At 45.3% G+C, this 21,664-nt stretch overlaps 1 protein-coding gene across 1 annotated transcript in view; it reads right to left on the reverse strand.

The window, feature by feature from the left end:
* Positions 1-19,056, reverse strand: part of GNL2 (G protein nucleolar 2) — a 26,245-nt gene extending 7,189 nt beyond the window's left edge. The window contains exons 1-10 of the mRNA XM_025934831.2: positions 18,861-19,056; positions 16,976-17,060; positions 15,892-15,986; positions 14,002-14,141; positions 11,254-11,438; positions 7,159-7,225; positions 6,141-6,299; positions 5,257-5,370; positions 958-1,086; positions 106-210 (exon numbers count right to left, since the gene is read on the reverse strand). Of these exons, the coding sequence (XP_025790616.1) occupies positions 106-210; positions 958-1,086; positions 5,257-5,370; positions 6,141-6,299; positions 7,159-7,225; positions 11,254-11,438; positions 14,002-14,141; positions 15,892-15,986; positions 16,976-17,060; positions 18,861-18,924 (1,143 nt within the window). The 5' untranslated portion in view covers positions 18,925-19,056. The remainder of the gene's footprint in view (positions 1-105; positions 211-957; positions 1,087-5,256; positions 5,371-6,140; positions 6,300-7,158; positions 7,226-11,253; positions 11,439-14,001; positions 14,142-15,891; positions 15,987-16,975; positions 17,061-18,860) is intronic.
* Positions 19,057-21,664: the final 2,608 nt, after the last annotated feature.

Here is a 21,664-nt window from a genome sequence, read left to right on the forward strand (position 1 = left end):
CCAAACCGCCTTCCAAATGAGTGAAACGCGAAGGTATCCAGTGTTCCCCACAGAATGCTTCCCCCAAAAGGCAAACAAAGAGCCCGTCAGGACCAAAATACTCACCACTCCTTTTAGCACAATGTCTGTCTCTGAGTCTTCGGAGGGATAAACCACACCCGGACAGTCGATAAGGAATATCCGACGCATCAAGGTGATATACTGCCAGACCTGAAGTCAGTAAAAAGCCAGAGACTTCCCTGGGTCAAAACTTAAGAGCCTGATTTCACAAATCTCTGATGCTCACCAAGCTAGAAAGGGGTGGGGTCAGGGCTCAAAGAGAAGCAACCTGCTGAGTGATGAAGCAATAAAGCGTCTCCTCTACTTGGGCCACGCACAAGGTGCTTCCTCTAAGTACAGACTACAGCTTCCACCAGCCAAGAGTCTAAAATGAAGGCAGAGGCGGGAGCTCCGTGTGGTATCGTGTGATAATAATCCAGTAAACCTTCTCTGGTTTTTCAAGGTACTCTTGGGAGTCTAATACTGTCCGGCCCCTCCTCCTTTCGGGAGAACCACGTTGATCCTCACTCTGTATCTCAGGGTATGTCCCCCCAACTGCCAGAATCTACCATAACATCTGAGTTTTCTTTCATAACGCTTGCACCAAATATTCTTGGGTTAGTTTTGTTTATCAAAGAAAAAGGCTGGAGTGACCATTTAAAAGAGACTTAAATGTGAACGGCACTTCCCACATCGTGCCAAAGGCACACAGTGCCATACGAACCAGAAACTACTCTCACTCTTACCAAAATGGGCAGAGACAACTCTGATAACACTCCAAACTATTATATGGAGACCAAACTCCCAATGGTAGCCTTTACTCAAGAGAAGTAGGTAGAAATCGCCATGCTCTAAACAATCACCCTCTAGGGAAATACAATATGGAGAAGTAAATAAGGCACTTAAAGCCGGACGTACCTTTGTTTCACCTGCAATGGGGGCCACACTGCAGACTTTCTTGGAGCGCAATGTGTTTATCACGGAGCTCTTGCCAACATTTGGGTAGCCAATGAACCCGACACTGATCTGCTTCTTGTCAGTGTGCAACTGTTCAAAAACAGAATACACACACACACACACACACACACACACACACACACACACACACACACACACACACACACACACGGTCATGAACATCCCTTGAGAAAAACAAGTTGTGTTACTTTGCTAATATAAAGAAAATAAGGCAGAAGGGTTACTAGAACTTGATCTAAAACCTAGACACATGCCACCTACATTGCCTGAGTGGGCTGCACACATACACTTATTAATAAATCAGACATGACTCATTTCCTCAAGTTGTCCATGTGCAATTGTTCTTGAATGTTTTAAGGTTAAAAGTATGTAGGTCGAGAAGCAAAGGAAGAAAGAACTTGTTAGTCATCAATTTAGAACATCATCCACGGATAAAATGTCTTAAGGGAAGAGAACCTCGGCAGATGGCACCAACTGGCAATCCCATGACCCACCCCTCCTTTGCTCTGCACATTTTGCATTCGCATTGCCAAAAATAAATGACAGAAGTTAAAAAAAAAAAAAAAAAAACAACCTCAGAAGTTAGACCACTGGGTGAAAGTCTCAAGGAGACAGAACTCAACAACTGCCTAAGGCTAGTTGAGGACTTCTAATTCAAGATGGCGGACCCAACGTCCACACTGGCCTCGCTCCTGCCACAACCTCCACTAGGATGACAGCAGTGGGAATGAGCACATACAGGAACTTACAGAACCAGGCATATAAAACAAAAGAATGAGCTGGAGATGAGACAATAAAAACAAACCTACAGGGGCACCCGGGTGGCTGAGTCAGTTGAGCGTCCGACTTCGGCTCAGGTCGTGATCTCGCAGTTCGTGAGTTCAAGCCCCGCATCAGGTTCTGTGCTGACTGCTCAGAGCCTGGAGCCTGCTTCAGATTCTGTCTCCCTCTCTCTGCCCCTTCCCCACTCATGTTCTGTCTCTATCTCTCAAAAATGAATAAACTAAAAAAATAAATAAATAAAAAAAATAAAGGGGCGCCTGGGTGGCGCAGTCGGTTAAGCGTCCGGCTTCAGCCAGGTCACGATCTCGCGGTCCGTGAGTTCGAGCCCCGCGTCGGGCTCTGGGCTGATGGCTCAGAGCCTGGAGCCTGTTTCCGATTCTGTGTCTCCCTCTCTCTCTGCCCCTCCCCCGTTCATGCTCTGTCTCTCTCTGTCCCAAAAATAAATAAAAAACGTTTGGAAAAAAAAAAAAATTAAAAAATAAAAATAAAAATAAAAAAATAAATAAGTAAGTAAGTAAAAACCTACAATGTTAATAAATCACTACCAGCTAAGTAGTACCCAACCTGGCTCACTACAAAGATGAAAGCTAAGTGACAAAGTTAGGAAAATTTACAACCCAGCAAAAATATTGCCAAAGAATCACAAAATGGAATGGGCAGGACAGCTACCACTGAGGGGGTCTGAAATCAAGATTAGTGAGAAGTCTGCAGAGCAGTGACACCACCCCACCCCGGCCTCCCCCACCAGGGGCACCTAGGTTCTCTGCCCCAGAACCTTACCAGATACTGATTTTTTGGAAATCCTACATCTCTGAAAACATTGCATTCTTAGACCTAAAAGGGAACCTAGACTTGTGGATAACAGTAGCTGAAGGCAAGTGTTCCCAATGTGATTAAATGAAAGTCTAAATAAATAAATATATGTTTTCAATGTTTATTTTTGGGAGAGACAACACGAGCGAGGGAGGGGCACAGAGAGAGGGGGGAACAGAGGCTCTGAAGCGGGCTCTGTGCTGACAGCACAAGCTTGGGGCTCGAACCCACAAACTGAGAGATCACAAATTGAGCTGAAGTCGACACTCAACTGACTGAGTCACCAAGGCACCCCATGAAAGTCTAAATATTGACGAGACCCCCAGGTCCCTACTACCACTGAGCTCCCGAACCCTGCAGCCAAGGGATTATATACATCCCCGAGCTGGAGACTGGAAGATTCCTTTACGGGGAAACTTACACTGACATCTAGAGTGCCCTCTGACAAAATACTGGCTTTTAACCTAGTCACCTGACAGGAAAGTCCAGTATTCAATAGTCTACCCCCCGCATAAAACTTCTATTGGTTGTTTTTTGTTTTTGTTTTTTTTTTGAGAGCGAAAGAGAGCAGGCGAGCAAGCAGGGGAGGGGCAGATGGAAAGGAAGAGAATCCCAAGCAGGCTCTGCGCTGTCAGCACAGAGTCCGACACAGGGCTAGACTGCACGAACCGTGAGATCATGACTTGAGCCGAGATCAAGAGTCAGATACTAACTAACTGAACCATCCAGGAACCCCTACGAGACTTTTCTTCAGTGGTTCACCCTTAGATATGAAGACAGGCGAAAATAACCAGACATTTGAACTGTGACTCTAGTACTACAGACAGAAAAACACAAACTGGCAGGAAACAGTTAATATAGGGAGAGAGGAAAATTTCAAAATACCACCATCGTTACCATTCTCAGAAACAGAAAAGAGTTCATCTGTGAAACAAAAATGGGGCAGGGCAATTCTTAAAAGTGAGAGGCAAAATAAATTTTGCGACAGAACAGCTAGATCATCAAGTCAAAGAAACTTCCCATAAAATAGAGCAAAACATCACAAAGGCACTGAAATAAAGAAAAAGATTCAAGAATTAAACCAAGAGAGCACACCCAATTCCTGAACCAGAGAAGAGCTGATGGGGTAGAGGGCGGGAGAATTTCCAAGAAATAATACCGGACAACATTAGGCAAAGTCCCATCCAACGCCTAACTCACTGAACAGTAAAAGACCCACCTTAAAACACATCAACGTGCAATTTTAAAACAGGAGTTTCTTTTTTAAGGGCTCCCAGCCACAAAGGACCAAGAGTTGGAATGGTCCCATTACTCAACAGCACAACAGAAGCCACCAGAAGACGATGCGCTGGTGCCCTCGGCATTCTGAGGAGAAACAGTGTGAGGACAGAATAAAGGTATTTCTGAAATGCAAGGTCTCAAAAAATGTTCCTTCTAAGCACTCCTTCTCCGGAAGCTTTTGGAAAATATGTTCTATTTAAAGGAAAGAGTGAACCAGGAAAGACGAAAAACCAAGAAAGAAGATCCTGTGTGGGATCCCTTGATCCCAACGAAATGCTCAGGGTGGCAGTGAAAGGGAACTCCAGGAAGAAGGCTCCGTAGCCGGTCCCGATGGGAAGGGAGGGGCCGAACACTCTCCAAGTTCCCACTCTAGCAGAGGATCTGGTGACACATTGGTGACAAATGACACAGAGCTAATCAACGCCAGAGAAAACAGAAGGTTCCATCAGAGAGGAATTACAGAGTGCCGTGTGGATCAGTGGCGACTGACATCGTACAGTCATGACCACGTAAACGCTGAAGGAAAGAACAATCTGGCCAGATGATGTAGAGCGATGCAGGGAGAATGGAGAGAGGGGAGTACGTGTGGGAACAGAACAGCCATAAGAAACTTAGTCCTCATTTTCCACAGCAGAGACTTAACATATAAATATCTAAAACGGCAGGTGGAAGGGCAGGAGGAGATGAGAAACAGAATCATAATAAGCATGTATACAAAATACGGAAGAAAATACTAAAGGTAACTAACAGCCACGGGCCGGACATGTTCACTCCTGGGAAGCGGGGAAGGGTGGGACAAAGGACACATGTACTTTGTCAGAAGCCAAGGTAGAATGAACTAAACACACGAACATCAAATTGAAGGTACAGAACGTGAAGCTTTGAGAACACCTACTAGGGCGACCTGGCTGCGGGGCTTCCCAGAGAACGACACGGGAGCAGGGACGGGCAGGATGCCCCGCAGGCAGAGGGGACAGAAACTGCACAGGACTGAGGGCAGAGGTGGCATGGTAGGCTCACAAACCCAGGATGGGGAACACGGTATGGGGAGGGGGTCTGTTCTCAAGCAGAAGACGGACCATCAGGTGCCAGGGACACGGCAGAAAGGGAGGCAATGCTGGTCAAAGATAGGGGCGATGGTTGAGCCAGAAAACATTTTCCAAAATCCCTTATAACCCCAAGGCTCTAGGAATTTTTACGTTGGAACACACACGTTAGGAACACATACATCTAAGGAACACACACTTCTCATGGTCATGATGGGGGAGGTGAGGTGGGTACCCCTCTGCCACATGCTGGCGAGACAAATGCTTTAATAGCCCCGCAGCTGCATGTTCCCAGAGATGGGTCAGGTCCCAGTACCTTTCCAAACTGCCGGAGAAGCTGAATGAATGCTCCTTTGCCGAAGGGGTTGGTAAGACTTGCATGGAAGGCAAGTGTCGGATAATCCTGGGAGAGGACAGCAACCCAACGTTTCTAAAGTGGGGAGAGAAGATGCTGGTGAGTTGTAACCTGTTTATTCACAATACAGGAAGAGTCGGAGCTTGAATAACAGACTGCATTTCAAATACACAGCTGTCCTAGGAAATGGTAGCTGTAATTCTTTAAAATGTGTGTGTGTGTTTTTTAATGTTTATATTAGAGACAAACAGAGCGTGAGCAGAGGAGGGGCTGAGCGAGAGAGGGAGACACGGAATCAGAAGCAGGTTCCAGGCTCTGAGCTGTCAGCACAGAGCCCGATGCAGGGCTGGAACTCACGAACCACCAGATCATGACCTGAGCCGAAATCGAAGGCTTAACCGACAGAGCCACCCAGGTGCCTCAAATGTTTTTTGGTTTTTTTTAAATGGAAGTTAACACTTTGTCTTTTGTCTACGAACACGGACAGAACAATTACAAAAATGCCTTCGTTGCGACTAAATGCAATTGATGTGACAAAATATGGGACAGGCCAGTGGCTGTGGCAGCTGTCTCCATGCGAAGGGGCCTCATCATCCGTCCAGGGGATACTGGCAACTGTGCCTTCACCAACCATCAGGGGATAAGAGATAACTCTGCCCCCTGTCAGTGAAGCACATTTTACTTCTGTTTTCAGTGAAAACACTTCCGTGGCTACTATGCGAGAAGTGTGATACTTTACTGTCTCAAATCCTAAAAACCGTGAAACTGACTCATTTACAGAGAACTCAGCCTACGAGGAGCTGAGCGGCCTGGCAGTCTGGCAGTGGATAAGCAGCCGTACTTACTGTTGCCCAGGTTGGAACAAGGTCACATTTGTTAAGAACAAAAATAAGGTGCTTCCAGGGTTTTTCCTTCTTCAAGTAAGTCTCAATGTGAGGGGAACGGGTACCCATCGGATCTCTAGCATCAAGAACTTGAACTACAACATCTGAGGAATCTATCACCTGCAATTCAAAGAGGCAAAAGTGATTTGCTTTAGTGAAATGAGAAATGGGAGAGGGATGACATCTAAGGGAACCCAGGGAAAAGAAAGCAATAGTGAGGACTTCAAAACAGGAGTAGCCAATCCTGATGCCCAGTGATCAGAATTCAAAACTTTCTCCATCCTGTGAGTGTCAGAAACTTGTTGAATTTCAAACAGGAAAACGGACTTAGGTGAAACCCACCTTACTTCGTGACCACTATCGATTATTGAATGGAACCATTCACTTCTTAGATTTCTAAAAGTTTCTGCTGCCACAGCTTTTGTGTATTGTACAAAAACCTAAAAAATTTAGTTTGCCTTCAGGGTGCTGCTTTCCGGTTATGTTACTGTTGGATTATGGGACTGTGCTTGAAAGCCTCTGTCACCAAGGTTGATCTCTAGCATGTGGACGTAAAACTCAGCCAGCTGAAGAATGCTGGACCAGGACTCAGGACACAGAATCTCCCACTAACCAGCTGAGTGAGCTGGGTGAGGAATTCAATCTTTCTAGACCTGTGTTCTCGCCTGTAAACGAGACGGCTGGACTACGAAACTTAAAAATCCCCACATGGCTCCACCACATACGATAAATGTAAGGTCTGTGTATGGCAGCTGTTACTATTACGTGAGCAATAAAAAGAAATCGAATACAGTTATGGAGAACAATGGCAGTACATACGTGGGCACACCTATCCCGTTTTTGTGAGGGAATGAGGACAGAATGGGCAGCGGAGTTTGTGCTTTATTTGACAGATCTTCGATACGTCAAGATTACTTCTCTCATAGAAAATCACGAAAGCCAAGGGGAACGCTCAACGAGAAAGAACTGCAAGTCTTACCTTATAGAGCTCACCCCATATTCTCTTGGACTGTCCCTTTTTATAGATCTCTTCTTGGGCTTCGTTTCTAAATAAGAAAACACTCAAAGTGAGCAAGTGAAGCCCTACAAAGGGTAAGAGGATGTTTAGGGAAGAGCCGGCCATGTGCCATGGGAAAGGGGCACTAAAACTACTTGGAGATGGACCAAGAGCAAATTTAATTTAAAAAGTGACTATATCCAATCCAAATGTCCATCGATGGATGAATGGACTTAAAAATGTGTTGCAGGGGCGCCTGGGTGGCGCAGTCGGTTAAGCGTCCGACTTCAGCCAGGTCACGATCTCGCGGTCCGGGAGTTCGAGCCCCGCGTCAGGCTCTGGGCTGATGGCTTGGAGCCTGGAGCCTGTTTCCGATTCTGTGTCTCCCTCTCTCTCTGCCCCTCCCCTGTTCATGCTCTGTCTCTCTCTGTCGCAAAAATAAATAAATGTTGAAAAAAAATTAAAAAAAAAAAAAAAATGTGTTGCAAACATAACGGAGTATTATTCAGGAACGAAAAAGAATAAAGTACTAACACAGGCTACAACATGAATGACCCTGGAGACATTCTGGTAATGAAACAAGCCAGACACGAAAGGACACACACTGTAGGACCGCACTTACTATCAAGTACCCCTCACAAGGGTAGTCAGACTCCTAAGAGACAGAGGTAGAATGGTGGCCACCAAGCACTGGGGAGAGCAGGGGAGGGGACGTTACTGTGTAATGGGTAAAGACTTTCAGTTTGGGATGATGTAAAGGATTCTGGCAGTAGACCCGGAGCAGGGACGGCTGCATAACCACGTGAACGTACTTAATGCCACTGACTTGCAGGCTTAAAAATGCCTGAAAAGATAAAATTGTATGTCCAGTTTACCACAGTAAAAAATGTAAAATTTAAAATAAAGTGACTCAAGAGATAACAGGTGTTGGCAGGGATGCGGAGAAAAAGGAACCTTCACGTACTGCTGGAGGGGATGCAAACTGGTGCAGCCACTTTGGAAAACACTATGGAGGGCGCGCCCGGGTGGCTCAGTCGGTTAAGCATCTGACTCCTGATTTCAGCTCAGGTCACGTTCTCATGGTTCGTGAGTCTGAGCCCTGGTCGGTCTCCATACCAACAGTGCAGAGTCTGCTTGGGATTCTCTCGCTTTCCCTCTCTCTCTGCCCTCCCATAACTGCGCTCTCTTTGCTCTCAAAATAAACCTAAAACCAAAAAAACAGTATGGAGTTTCCTCAAAAAATTAAAAATGGAGCTAGAGAGTGTAATGCTAAGTGAAATGAGTCGGTCAGAGAAAGACAAATACCATGTGATCTCACTCATATGTGGAATTTAAGAAACAAAACAAACTAGCAAAAAAAGAAAAAAAAGAGAGAGAGAGAAACAAACCAACAAACAGACTTTTAACTAAAGAGAACCGATGGTTACCCAAAGGGGAGGTGGGGGGGGGGCGGGGGATGGGAAAAATAGGGGAAGGGGATTAAAGAGTACACTTACCATGATAAATAAATTTAAAACATTTAAAAATTTATGGGGTGTCTGGGTGGCTCAGTCAGTTGAGCATCTGATTTCAGCTCAGGTCATGATCTCACCACTCATGAGTTCGAGCCCCACGTCAGGCTCTCTGTGCTGACAGCTCCGAGCCTGGAGCCTGCTTCAGATTTTGTGTCTCCCTCTCTCTCTGCCCCTCTCCCTCTCATGCTCTCTCAAAAATAAACATTAAAAAAATTTTTTTAAAGAGAATGGTATATCAATTAAAAACAAAATTAAAAAATTTTAAACCATATATCATACATAAAAAATATGGAAAAATTAAAACAAATATTTTAAAAAGCAACTGTAATTAGGCAACATGTCATAGAAGATTATGAAACGGATTTGGCAAGACCTGAACCATAATCTACACTCCCATATGAAGTGAAATTTTTCTGATAAGGCTGAGAATCTGTTTATCCACTAGCCTCACAGATATTTACCCAGTGTCTTGGAAACAAAACCAGTTTTCTTCTCCCCTTCCCCCCCCCCCCCCCATTATATACTGCACCTTTGGGAGGGGGAAAAATTCACATCAGCAGAGGCACACAAAGTCCAAATACTTATTTTTATTTTAATGTTTATTTATTTTTGAGAGAGAGACAGCACCAGTGGGGGAGGGCAGGGAGAGGGGGGAGACACAGAATCCGAAGCAGGCTCCAGGCTCTGAGCTGTCAGCACAGAGCCCGACGTGGAGCTCGAACTCACGAACCGTGAGATCACGACCTGAGCCGAAGTTGGATGCTTAACCTAAGGAGCCACCTAGGCGCCCTCCAAATACGTCTAAGAAGAAACGAACTTGCTACCTCTTTTGCTTGGCCTCAGATGGCCTGACTTGCTCTCCAGGAGACGCATAGTTAGAAAACAGACCGCCGACAGCACTGGGGCAGCCCTACTGCAGGTGAGCAACAGCACCTCTTTGCTGAGGCATCTGGGACACTCACGAGCGGTGAAGAGGGGACACGGCAACGCTTTCTGGAGGGCACCGGGCAGCTGCCTGTCAAAAACATGCATGCTCTCTGACACAGCCATTTCCCCCGTAAGAATGTATCTTAGGGGAATAATTAAGGAGAAAGATTTAGTCACACGGATGCTTTACCCTGGCCTTATTTACCACAGGGCAAAACTACAAACGGCATAAATGTTCCACAGCGGGACTGTCGATGAGTACTACCATGGAAATCTATTTTTTTAATGGAAATTTATTCTTAATAATTTAGAAAAATATATTAAAATAAAAAGTAAGTTCAGGGCACCTGGGTGGCTCAGTCAGTTGAGTGTCTGACTTTGGCTCGGATCATGATCCCACCGTTCGTGAGTTCGAGCCTCGTGTCGGGCTCTGTGCTGACAGCTCAGAGCCTGGAGCCTGCTTCAGATTCTGGGTCTCCCTCTCTCTCTGCCCCTCCCCTGTTTGCACTCCGTCTCTCTCTCAGAAGTAAAAAAACATTTAAACATTAAGAAAAAAAAAGGGGGGGGGCAAGTTAAAATACACTCGTAAGGGGGTGCCTGGGTGGCTCAGTCGGTTAAGTGTCCAACATCGGCTCAGGTCATGATCTCACGGTCCATGCGTTTGAGCCCCAAGTTGGGCTCTGTGTCGACGGCTCTGAGCCTGGAGCCCGCTTCAGATCTGTGTCTTCCTCTCTCTCTCTGCCCCTCCCCCGCTCACACTCTGTCTCCCCCCGCAAAAATAAACATTAAAAATTAAAGAAAACAACACTCTTAAGGTATTATAAATGAAAACTGAGTGTAAAAAAGATCCAGAATAATACATCTAACAGTGACTAATTCTTGATACTTTTTGGGCATGAACTCTATGAGAATATGATATGACAAAAGGTATCAATCCTTCTCCTCCCCCTCCGCAGCAAACATAAAAATGACAAAACACTGCCACCTCTACGCATGTACGTACATTTCCCACATTATCTTCAGAAGGTCACAGGAAATTCAAAGACCATCCATGAACCCCCAGTGGTCCAGAGTCTCTGATTAAGGAAGCCCTGACATTGATGATTTTAACAATTTAATAACATGGTCGGTGGGACTAGGAGTTCTTAGTTTTTGTTGCATTTCTAATTTAACTGTATATTCTAAATTGTCTACGACAGAATCTACTGCTATTATTATGAAGAAAAAAACAATCATGAAAAAAAGAGACCCAGAGAAAACAAGCCACCTCAGAAATTATTTTCCATCTGGCCCCAACGTCACAAATTTTTCTAGCGTAAGGGAAGAAGATCACTATCTAGGAGGTAAGCACCAAGCTTCATATAGGTAAAATAAAGGTACAAAAATATTTTGTTGCAGGGCACCTGGGTGGTCTGTTGAGTGTCCAACTCTTGATTTTGGCTCAGGCCAGATCTCAGTTTGTGAGTTGGAGCCCCAGTCCGCCTCTGCGCTGACAACGCGGAGCCTGCTAGGGATTCTCTCCCTCCCTCTCTCTCTCTGCCCCTCCCCTGGCGCATCTTCTGCCTCCAAATAAACTAAAAAAAAAGTTTTGTTGCACAAGAGCAAATGATGAGAGCAGATGACACCCAAACCGTACCTCACCCCAGGGTCTTCGGTGACCAGGTCACGATCCTTGCCCTGGTCGTAGCTCTCGCTGGACATTTCTGCATTTTCTAGAAGAGACTGCATATCACTCGCAAATAAGTTTGGTCGCTTCCTCTGTGACTTAGGGCCGAATGTAGTTTCAAAGCTTTCGGTGTCAAGAATGTGCACCTTGGAGTTCTAAAGAGAAAACAGAGTTTCACATAAAGCTAAGGAAAGCACTGAGCAAAAACAGACAGTTTAAAACCTACCCAGGAAAGGCTTTCCGCTTTTGTTTTTTCAAAGCTCAACCCGTACCAAAAACTACAACAGGGATGCAGCCTGGTTTCAAATTTGAAATGCTTAAATAGCAAAAGCACTTGTTCCCCAATCCTAAAGTTCTATAAGCCTCCTTGGAGAACTACAAAAGTAAGACAAACAGTCAAAGCAAATATGAATAGTTGTGTAAGACTTGCCAAAAACTCTGCTTTATTTCATTTATCATAAACTTTAGTCATATGTAATTACGGCCACAATGATAAAAATTAACTTATCTTTTCTTTTCTTTTTTGAGTTTTCAAACAAGTGCATAAAATTCGCCAAATTCACAGATTTTGTCAAGGACAATTATACTCAAATTTGTGTTCTTTTTTAAACCAACTGTAAATGCCAACTTTTTCTTGGAAGTTCACTTCTTTCATGGCCAAAAGGAATTGCTTGTTTTGTAAGATGCATTTTAGTTTCAGATAACATTTTTCCTAATTTAGGTAACGTTTTTATTAAATGCACATGGAAAGCCTTCGGATGAAAAACATCTAGCAGAAGTCCAAAGTAATAGTTTAGATGTGATAAAAGGAACCTGATACTAACTAGAACTTGATGTGCCTGTAAAGGAGTTACGGGCATAGGAATTTTTGAAGTAGGATAAAAGTCGAAGTCTGAGTTAGGATCTAACACGTAACAGAACGTTAACAGACGGCAGAGTATAGCCTCAAAAAAAAAATCACCCTCTGCCCCTCAGTACAAAGCTCCTCTGTGAGCACCAGCCACTAAACACGGATGATGGACCGGCCCCTATGGCTTCTGACCTTGATCGCCCCCTCCAATTCCTAAAGATCCTTAAGCTGTTGTCATTTTTTTTAGATTCTCTAACCCCTCTCTTAGTTCAGTTTTACAGGGGAACCAGGTACTGATGTCAGTGGGAAAACTGTGACCAAAGTTATTCTTGGAAAGCTCATAAATAACCTATCAAGTACAGTACACACACAGATGTGTGTGTGTGTGTGAGCCCATACGTTAACGAGCATCATGCAGCTATAGCAGTATTTAACAAAGCACACAAATAAGTGACAGTATTTTTGCTGGACTGCTACAGAATTATAGTAATTATAACGCACATGTAGCTGACGACAGTGTAAAAGTTAAAGCATATATGATTGGACTCCCCTGTGCAGGGATCTAGGATTAAACTTTATAAGGAGCAGTAGATACCACACTAAAATAAAACAGGGAAGGTTTTTCAAGGCCAAAGCAGTAAAGGCATCCCGTACTCTTGAGTATTATCTGCATCAAAATACCAGCTGACTGGTGCAGCTGTCCATCCTTCACTCTATAGATCAGATACTTGGCACTGAGTTTTAGAAGCACTGAACAACTGGAAAGAGCAACAAAGCAATAAATCCATAATAAGCCCTCTCTGTTCTCCTCGTAAACAAGATTCAATAGTTTGTTAAAAGATGGCTTTAGGGAGAACAAACCAAGAGAACAAGGGAAATGAGCAACTTGTCTGTGGTTCGTGAATTACACTCATGTGTTTCCCTGAAAGAAAACAGTCATTCCACTAATAGGTGCCATTCTTCTAGTCCGTCATAAAACAAAGCATAATTGACAAAACCTGAGGCAATAACCAGGCCTTGGTTTTTATTTTGTTCTGCGAGTAAACAATTTGCTTTGAACTGTTTAATCCATGCATGCATGTCAATGTTTCCTTCCCCTCCTTACATCTGAACTGAGGCTTACATACTGGCTACATTTCTGAGAATTAATATTCGATGCAAGTAAAAGCGTGCAAACATGAGGCCATTTCTTTGGTTCTGTGTGAAACTCATTCCACTCAAGCAGGATTCAGTCCTCACTGTCCTTCAACCACAGTGGTTAAGAACCAATCTGCCCAGCACCCTTTCCTTCACTAGAAAGAATTCCAAGGGTCTCACAGAAGCCCAAAGTACATAGCACCAAAGGCCTCCCTCCTACCAACCCAGTCCTAACTCTACATTTCCCTGAAGTTTGAAGGAGTTACCACTTAAACCAGTTTGCCTACCCAAAAAAAACCCAAAATACAACTAGTATTAGTAACAGCCATGATCTAGTCAGCTCTAATTGACGGCAGTGGGCTATGACCTCACTGTATGCCAAATGCTTCATCTGGCCACCCAAGGAAGTCGGTTTTCTTGACTTTATAGCCGGGAAGTGAAAGCCCATGGAGATACCTAAGGCTCTAGGAAGGGGGAGAGCAAAGGCTAAGTGGGACCTGACTCCCAAGCCTGCGCTCTGATCCACTAGGTAATGCGCCCTCCTGACACAACGCAATTCATACTAGGGTAAGGCCCTAACACAGATGAAAGGAGAAGTCTCAGAAAGTTCATCAGTACTGCATTAAAGCCACTCTTCCCTATGGAAAAACACAAAAGACAAACATGTTAGAGCTGGATCGGTGTGGAGTGTGCCCACGAAATTCCATTGCCAGGGATATCCACCAACTTACGTGAGGCTGGATCCGATCGTGGAGAAGAGACATGGGTAGCTTGCTTTGCTTCATGACAACTTTGTATGGATCCTTCATAACTGTGCCCATTTCCTCTTGAAATTTTTGTAACGACGACTGTTTAATCACACGTGTGTTTCCTGTTTTATGGAAGAATGTTGTCATTTATAAACAACTCCTTTTTGATTCTGCATCCTTCTTCCCAAAGACACAGGGAAAGGCAAGACTCTGTTACCCTGGCTTGCCCAAACATCCATCTGTCCCATGTAGCCATTTTCAAATTTAAAAGGGGGGGGGGGGGGAATAAAACAAAAAAACTGCCTCTCCTGCACTCATACACTATGAACTAATCCACCAACCACACACACAAAGGGTTTCAAGAGTTTTCCAAGCCCAGTTTCCTGACTGGATGAAACTGAAAAAAATCAACATCACTGAATGGAACTGAGATTTGACAACTATCCTATACTTCCTGCGAGATCTGGAAAGAAATCTGGAGCCAATCACAGCTGATGTACTCATATACAAAGGGAATCTTGAAGCACAGAACCTGAGTCACAATTACTGCCTTTAGGGTTATGAGGGTTTGAAGAGACTATTGAGTTCACCAATAAATCCATGCAAGGGAACAAAATAAAGCTACATAACACTAGCTGGGGAACTCCTTGTAAGTGAGGGAGTCTGAAACACATATTCAACGAAACAGCATGTGCAGCACAAATACAGAACTCAAGATGGTGAGGGCTAAGGGGCCGCTGGCTGCTACACTGCCCATGTTTCCCCCCACCTAATCCCCACCGCAGCCCTAGGAAAATAGGGACTATTTTTATCCCCATTTTAGAGACAAGGAAGTCAACCAACAGAGAAGCCTAATAACTTGCCCACGGTCACAGAAATGGCAGAATTAGGATTCACACCCAGATGGTCTGGACCTAGAGTCACAGTCTCCAGAGAGGCTAAAACACCTCTCTAAAACGTTTTCTCGGACACCTTCTCGTGTTGCCGCTTCCTAGAGGGTATCCCCTCAAAAGATGTGAGAGACACTCTCAAAGGTAGTTGTCACCTGCCTCCACGCACAGAGGTCAAACACCAAGCAAACCATGGGGTGTGACCTGACGTGCCCACGCACCTAGCAGGGACTGAGAGAAAGCCCGGCCTCAACTGGAGGCCGACTTTCCAAAGCAAGAAGCCCTGACTCCGCTCTCTTCGCTCCTGGGAAAAGGCCAACAAGAGACCCTTTCACGGCCAGTGTAGGTGCCCATGAAAAACTGTTTCAAAGGAGCTTCCAGCCACTGCACTTGTGCTTCGAGTTAAAGGCACAGGCGTTACCTGCAAGGCACCCTCTGGGCCACCGGAAAGGACGAGATGACAGCTCTCAGGTTCTCTGAAAGCAGGTCACCAAGGACGGACTTATCTGTTTAAGAGGGTTCACTTACAATGAACAATGAGCTCTTTACACAAAGAACTGGTTGAGGGGCCGCCTGGGTGGCGAGGCCGGTGAAGCGTCTGACTTCAGCTCAGGTCATGATCTCGTGGTTCGTGGGTTCAAGCCCCACAGTGGGCTCTGTGCTAGCAGGGCGGAGCCTGCTTGGGATTCTCTCTCCCTCTCTCTCTCTCTGGCCCTCCCCCACTGGCGCTTTCTCTCTCTCAAAAAAAAAAAAAAAAAAAAAAAAAGAAGAACTTGTTTCTGGAATCCACCACCACCACCACCACCACTACTTTTCTTAGCACTTTTCCCACTACGGGTACTTCTCATCCGTTTCTCCTATAACCCCTGACAGTACTACTCACCCAAAAGCTTCTGCGTTTTAGACCCCTTTTAGGCCTACCTTTTTCCATACAGCGCACATTTGGTAGAACAAAGTGACAGGGGACAGTGACAGTACTCACCAAACCATTTAATATTTGGCTCCACTCTTGCCACCGTGCCAGAAGCCACGGTTGACTGATATTGCAGAGGCTTAATCACTTTACCACGACTGTTCCTAAATTGAGGAAATAACAGATTTTGGTTGATGACAGAAGAAAGGCAACAGAAAAGCTTGGTTTACAGAATACCCTTTCCATCAAAAGGACCTTTTTTTCTTTTTCTGGTTTTAAATGATCATGAAATACAGATTTCAGTAAACAAAAAGTACTTCTACATTTGAAACAGATTGTCCAAAAGCCATTTAAACCTCTTGCAACAGAGCACGTAATGATTTCTGCTGGATGAATAACAAATAACGCTGATGTCTGAAAATCTGTTTACTGTTTGTTTGCTTTTTTTTAAAAAGGAAAAAAAAAAAAAACGCCACATACTTGAGTTTCTGCGGTAATTATTTGAAGGCCGGTTTAAACGAGTTTTAAGTAGAGGGTGATTTATGCTGGAACTCAAAATTTTAAAACAAACAGCAGAGTAGGTGACTAAGGAAGATTAAGTTCATTGACATTTGTGCTTTAAACACATCTTTCAGAATGGATGAAGAATCTAATTACCAAACAAATTAAGACCAGCTAGCAAAATGCCATGGTCAGCAAGTCCCTGTGGTAGAGGCTGCCTCAGCAGAACTCCCAGTTGTGATGAGTTTCCAAGTGCCACAATGTTGTGATCTAAAGTTTCGCATTAAAAAACAAGTTTTCTGGCTGCTTTCATAACTACAGTCCTATATGCTTTGTGAAAGAAAACCAGATTTCTAGCTGAGGGATATGTAACTTGAGATCTCATGTGCCATTCGTGGAGGGCGAGGCTGTGAGGAATAAAACCTCGATTTGTCCTACAGTCTTGTGACACAATCACTGTTTCACCACCCACTACCCACGCCTTTAACCGGAACCTTACAATTTATCATAACAACACCCATATAAGATGACATTTGAAAATACACTACTGGTATTTGGGGAAAGCGGGTGTGGGAAGGTCATAGGTTATGAGGTCTCAGCTACAAGTCCGGGGCACGAAGGGAAAGGGGGCATGGCAGTGTGCAATGCTCACCTGCGTTCCTTCTGCCTGTACATATTCAGGCGCCGGATTGTGGCCCGGTCCCTCATGTTCTGGCCTCCTGCTCCCTGTACTCGATCTAGGAAAGACAGAAGTCGACCACCAGCTATTTGATAACCAAGTTTAAATATGCTCATTGCCTCAAACACACCAACTAGCTCACTCAAAGTAGGCAAGCTGCTGCCCCGCCTCACTGCAAAATATCTACTCTCCCCTACGTCATCCCGACAAAATTATGATCACCGGAAGCAACATGGTATGACAAAGCTGACCTAACCTCTGACCCTCAATATGACTGTGTTTGATAAGAGTTAATAATTGTGAGCATTAATCCTGGCACTGTGTGATCCACAGTACCCTATCAGGAGAGACATTATCCTCATTCTGCAAGCTGAGAAACTGAGGCACAGGTGGCCAGACGCCTTGCCGAAGATCACACAGCTACTAAATGGCAGAGCCAGAATTTAAACAAAAGCATTCGACCACTGTCTGTGCTCTTACTAAGACACCTACCTCTGTGGAACCGATACGGAGTGCCTGCTGTATGCAAGGCACCACGGAGACTACATATTTTGACACCTAAATATTCCTTATGTACCAGTTTCTTAATTTCCTAATGTTTGAGTTTAGTTTCATCAACAGCAACGTAGGAAGCAAATCTTGCCTTACATCTGAGAGAGAGAAGGACAAATAAGCATGTTAATACTGGCCTAGCTCTTCCCGTTGGGGATGTCTTCAAGTCACCTGCCTACTCCTGAAGTGATGCAGTAGAAAACAGGCTGAAATCCCAGTGCTGACGGCTCTACTCACCAACTTTGCCAACTGTGATGAGCCACTTCCCCAATTTTGGCTCTGGCTCCTCACCTACAACATTGTAACCCCTAAGGGCCTTTTTGGGTCCAACATTCTGAGATCCCAGGGTACAGAAATTGCATAATGTATCAGCAATCCAGGGAAAGCATTCAACATCAACTAAAGTCATCAAAAACTTTAAGCCACGTTTTAAAAAAAGGATTATTACGGGCACCTGGGTGGCTCAGTCGGTTGGGTGTCCGACTTCGGCTCAGGTCATGATCTCACAGCTGGTGAGTTCGAGTCCCGTGTCCGGCTCTGTGCTGACAGCTCGGAGCCTGGAGCCTACCTTGGATTCTGTGTCTCCCTCTCTCTCTCTACCCCTCCTCTGCTCATGCTCTGTCTCTCTCCAATGGAAGGGACTCCCCCAAAGGCTATCTTGTTCATCCCACAAGTGGAAGCTCAGCAAAGCGCACAAACATCTCCAAAAACATCTTTATTGAAATGATCATTATCCGTCTACCTGCAGGGTTTCCGTGCGCTTTACCAGATAGGATGACTCCAACAGCCAAATGTACAATCCCTTTCTCATTTAAATGGTCAAAGCTAGAGTGGCAGGCAAGTGTGGTCAAGTGTAAAATGCCAGCTGGGTCGGCCTACACCACTTTTAATCTGACTATCCAATTAACTCCTAATCATACAAGTCTGAAACATTGGGAGAGAGGCTGATCCACCTAGGAACACAAGAGGAGGTCGAGATAACTGCCCTTTCCAACTCAGAGCTTCCCAGTCTCTGCATTTCACAACTGGAGATGCCCCATGGCTGTCAGGCCCAAGGGTTCACTTTCCCCGACTTTAGAACTGGTGCGTGGCACCTGGCCCTGAGAGGCGTGCAAGATGTCAGCCCTCCTCAGTGCCTGCGAATGAAAAAAACACCTTCTGCCTTCTCGTCCCCAATAGCCACTCGGCTCGAGGCCACTCCAAGTTATTTGCCACCCGGGTATCCCTCCTCCCCCTCGATCCCCTCGGAGCCCTCCCTACCAAGCTTCCTCCAAGCTCCACCCTCCGCGAGCCCCGCCGCCCGTACCAGGGTTTGTGCTGGCCTTGGAGGGGTTGATGGTGCTCCGTCCTTTGTACTTGGGCTTCACCATCTTGCCGACGGGACGGGCACCGGAGCGCTAGGTCCGGCCTCTGTCGAGTAAACGAGCTCGTTACTTTCCAGGTCCGGCCGAAACGACCCGCGGGAACCACGCTGGACCACGTGGGCACGGGCGACGTCACTTCCGCTCGCGCCCTTTGCTTTCCCGGCACGACTTCCTGCGAACGCACGGCGCGCGCCGCCGCTCTCCTGGCTCCGCCCCCGTCCCGGCCGCTTAGCCTTCGCGGTGCGTGGAGCCCCGCCCCTCTCGCTCCCTAGCAACCGCCAAGCTGCTCCTCCCTGGCGGCCTCCTAGGTACCCTCGCTTCCCAGGCCAATGGCACAAGCTTAAGTTCAATTATCTTCTGAGGTTGCCCTCTAACCCTTCCAAAGGTGGCTGACCAAACAGCAGCCAAATAGCAGTCAGACCTTGTCACCCTTCTTAAAATTCCAATAGCGCATCACACTTAAAGAGAGAAAGAAATTCAAGACTCCTTGCCATCCCTACAGAATTCTGCACGATCTGGCCCCCGCCTATTTATCTAGCCTCACTTGTACCTCCCTCCCAGTGGTTATTCTGACATTCACTCTGGATCCCTCCGCCTGAATCACTCTTTCCTTGAAACTTTGAACAGCTAGTTCCTTCAGGTCATTCCGTTCTTAGCTCAGATGTCACCTACTGGTAAGCTTGCAAGATTTCCGCACATAAAAATACAGGATACCCAGTTAAATTAGGATTTCAGATAAACAATAATTCCTAGTGTATGTGCCATGCAATATTTGGGACATGCTTTTACTTAAAAAAAAAAATTCATTGTCTATCTGAAATTCTAATTTAACTGGGCATCTGGGATTTTATCTGGCAATCCTCTCTACTGAGAGAAAACTTTCCTGTCTGATCTTTCCAAATCAGCTGCCTCCCTCCCTTCTGCAGTTATTCTGTGTTACTTGTTTCATGACATTTATCACTAGCTGAAATTATGATATTTACAGGTCTATCAGAGCTTCCCTAAAACTAGAATGTAATTTTCTCGAGAGCAGGGACTTTGTAGGTTTTTTCACTACTGTAATTCCAAGACTTTGAATAGCACTTGATACACAGTAAGGAGTCAATAAGTATTCACTGAGTGAAGGAATAGAGAGATGGTATTTTAGCTCAGCCTGTTGTAAAAAAACAAAACAAAACAAAAAAAAACCCATGGACCGGGTGCCTTAAACAGCAAACATTTCTCACAGTTCTGGAGGCTGGGAAGTCCAAAGTCAGAGTGTCAGCAGAGTCATATTCCTAGAACTCTCTCCCCAGCCTGCAGACAGCTAATTATCTCCCACAGGCCCCACCTCCAAACACCATCACGTTGGAAATTACAGCTTCGATGGATGAATTTTAGGGGGACACAAACATTTATTTAATAGCAGATGGGAATGCCTCTTGCCCTGAGGGTGAGTAAGGTAAAACCCAGCAGTTGCTGTTTCTACCGCCGAAATATGGAACCATCTGTAGATGCCCTTGTTTCAACCAAGAAGCCCTCCCTCTGTTTTTGGCACCTCAAGTTGTCAGGAAGTGCCCATCTATCACTGTGCCTTGAGGAGAAGCCAGAGAAGAGGTGGCCAGGCAGGAGGAAGGTGGGTTCCCACCTGTGGTGTAGCTTACTTGGTAAAAACAACTTGGTACTAAGTGAATACTCTTTGGGTAGGATGATTGAGTCTTTATTTCTCTGAGTCTGAAACAAACAAGCCACAAAAAACATTCGTTCTAGAGCAAAAACAGCGCATGTCCTGGACTACAGCGGGGAAATACCTTCTCTTCCTTGACATTCACTTTTATTGCCCCAAGGACATGTATCATGAGATTAAACACAATTTTGCTACAAAGGCCCTGACCCAGACGTGGCGTCCCGGAGGAGTCTCTGAGAGCCAGTCAGAAACAACTTCATGCCCAGTGAGGACCCAAAGATGTCCCCTTCCTCCTCACACTGTCCCTTTGTTCCCCTAAACGCCGGTGCAATAGCCCACTCCTGGAGTACAGACTAGCATAATGTGTTTCTGATGCCTCAATTTGGTTCAAACCAGAATAAACACGAATGGCAAAAATCAGCCCATGAGCTCATTCAGGCTTTGATCAGAGACATAATTTCATTATGAAATTTTGAATCAGGCTGTTGTGAAGTCTTGCCAAGGAGTTTCATTTTCCCAGATGATATGGTGGGTTGTTTCTCTCTTGTTCCCATAGTCAGCTGCGTTTATCGTCGGAACTTTCCATCTATTTTTATAATCTGATCCATCAATCCTTTCACAAGTATTTGCCGGTCCCAACAACCAACCTCAGTTCGACCAGCTGATAAGACGTTTGATCTAGGAAGGTCAAGCCAAAGTTATTGGTCTGGTTTGCCCGCCCTGCTCACTGCAAATTGTAGTACAGCGACTATTTTTCGCCCCCCCTTCCTCGTGTCATGGTGACCAAAGGAGGCAAGATGCACCTCCAGGCCTATCATTCCTCAGCTTTTAAGCAGATGTATTTATTTAACGACTCTGAAAGGTTACAGTACGAGCCTATGAATTACAGTGTATGAAAGCATCGCAGACATCGTACAGAAGATGCACATGGGTGCTTTCTCTTTTCCTCCAGACCCATGGTTAGCTCCTCACTCCCTGGAATCTTGCTCCCAGTGACCACAGGTTGGTCTGAATAAGAAGATCCCTACAGGAGCCTGCTGGAGACATGCCAGCTCTCTGAAACAGTCTTGTGCCACGTTC

This window comes from Puma concolor, chromosome C1, assembly GCF_028749965.1.
Source record: "Puma concolor isolate L17-30 chromosome C1, mPumCon1.1.hap2, whole genome shotgun sequence".
Taxonomy (NCBI): domain Eukaryota; kingdom Metazoa; phylum Chordata; class Mammalia; order Carnivora; family Felidae; genus Puma; species Puma concolor.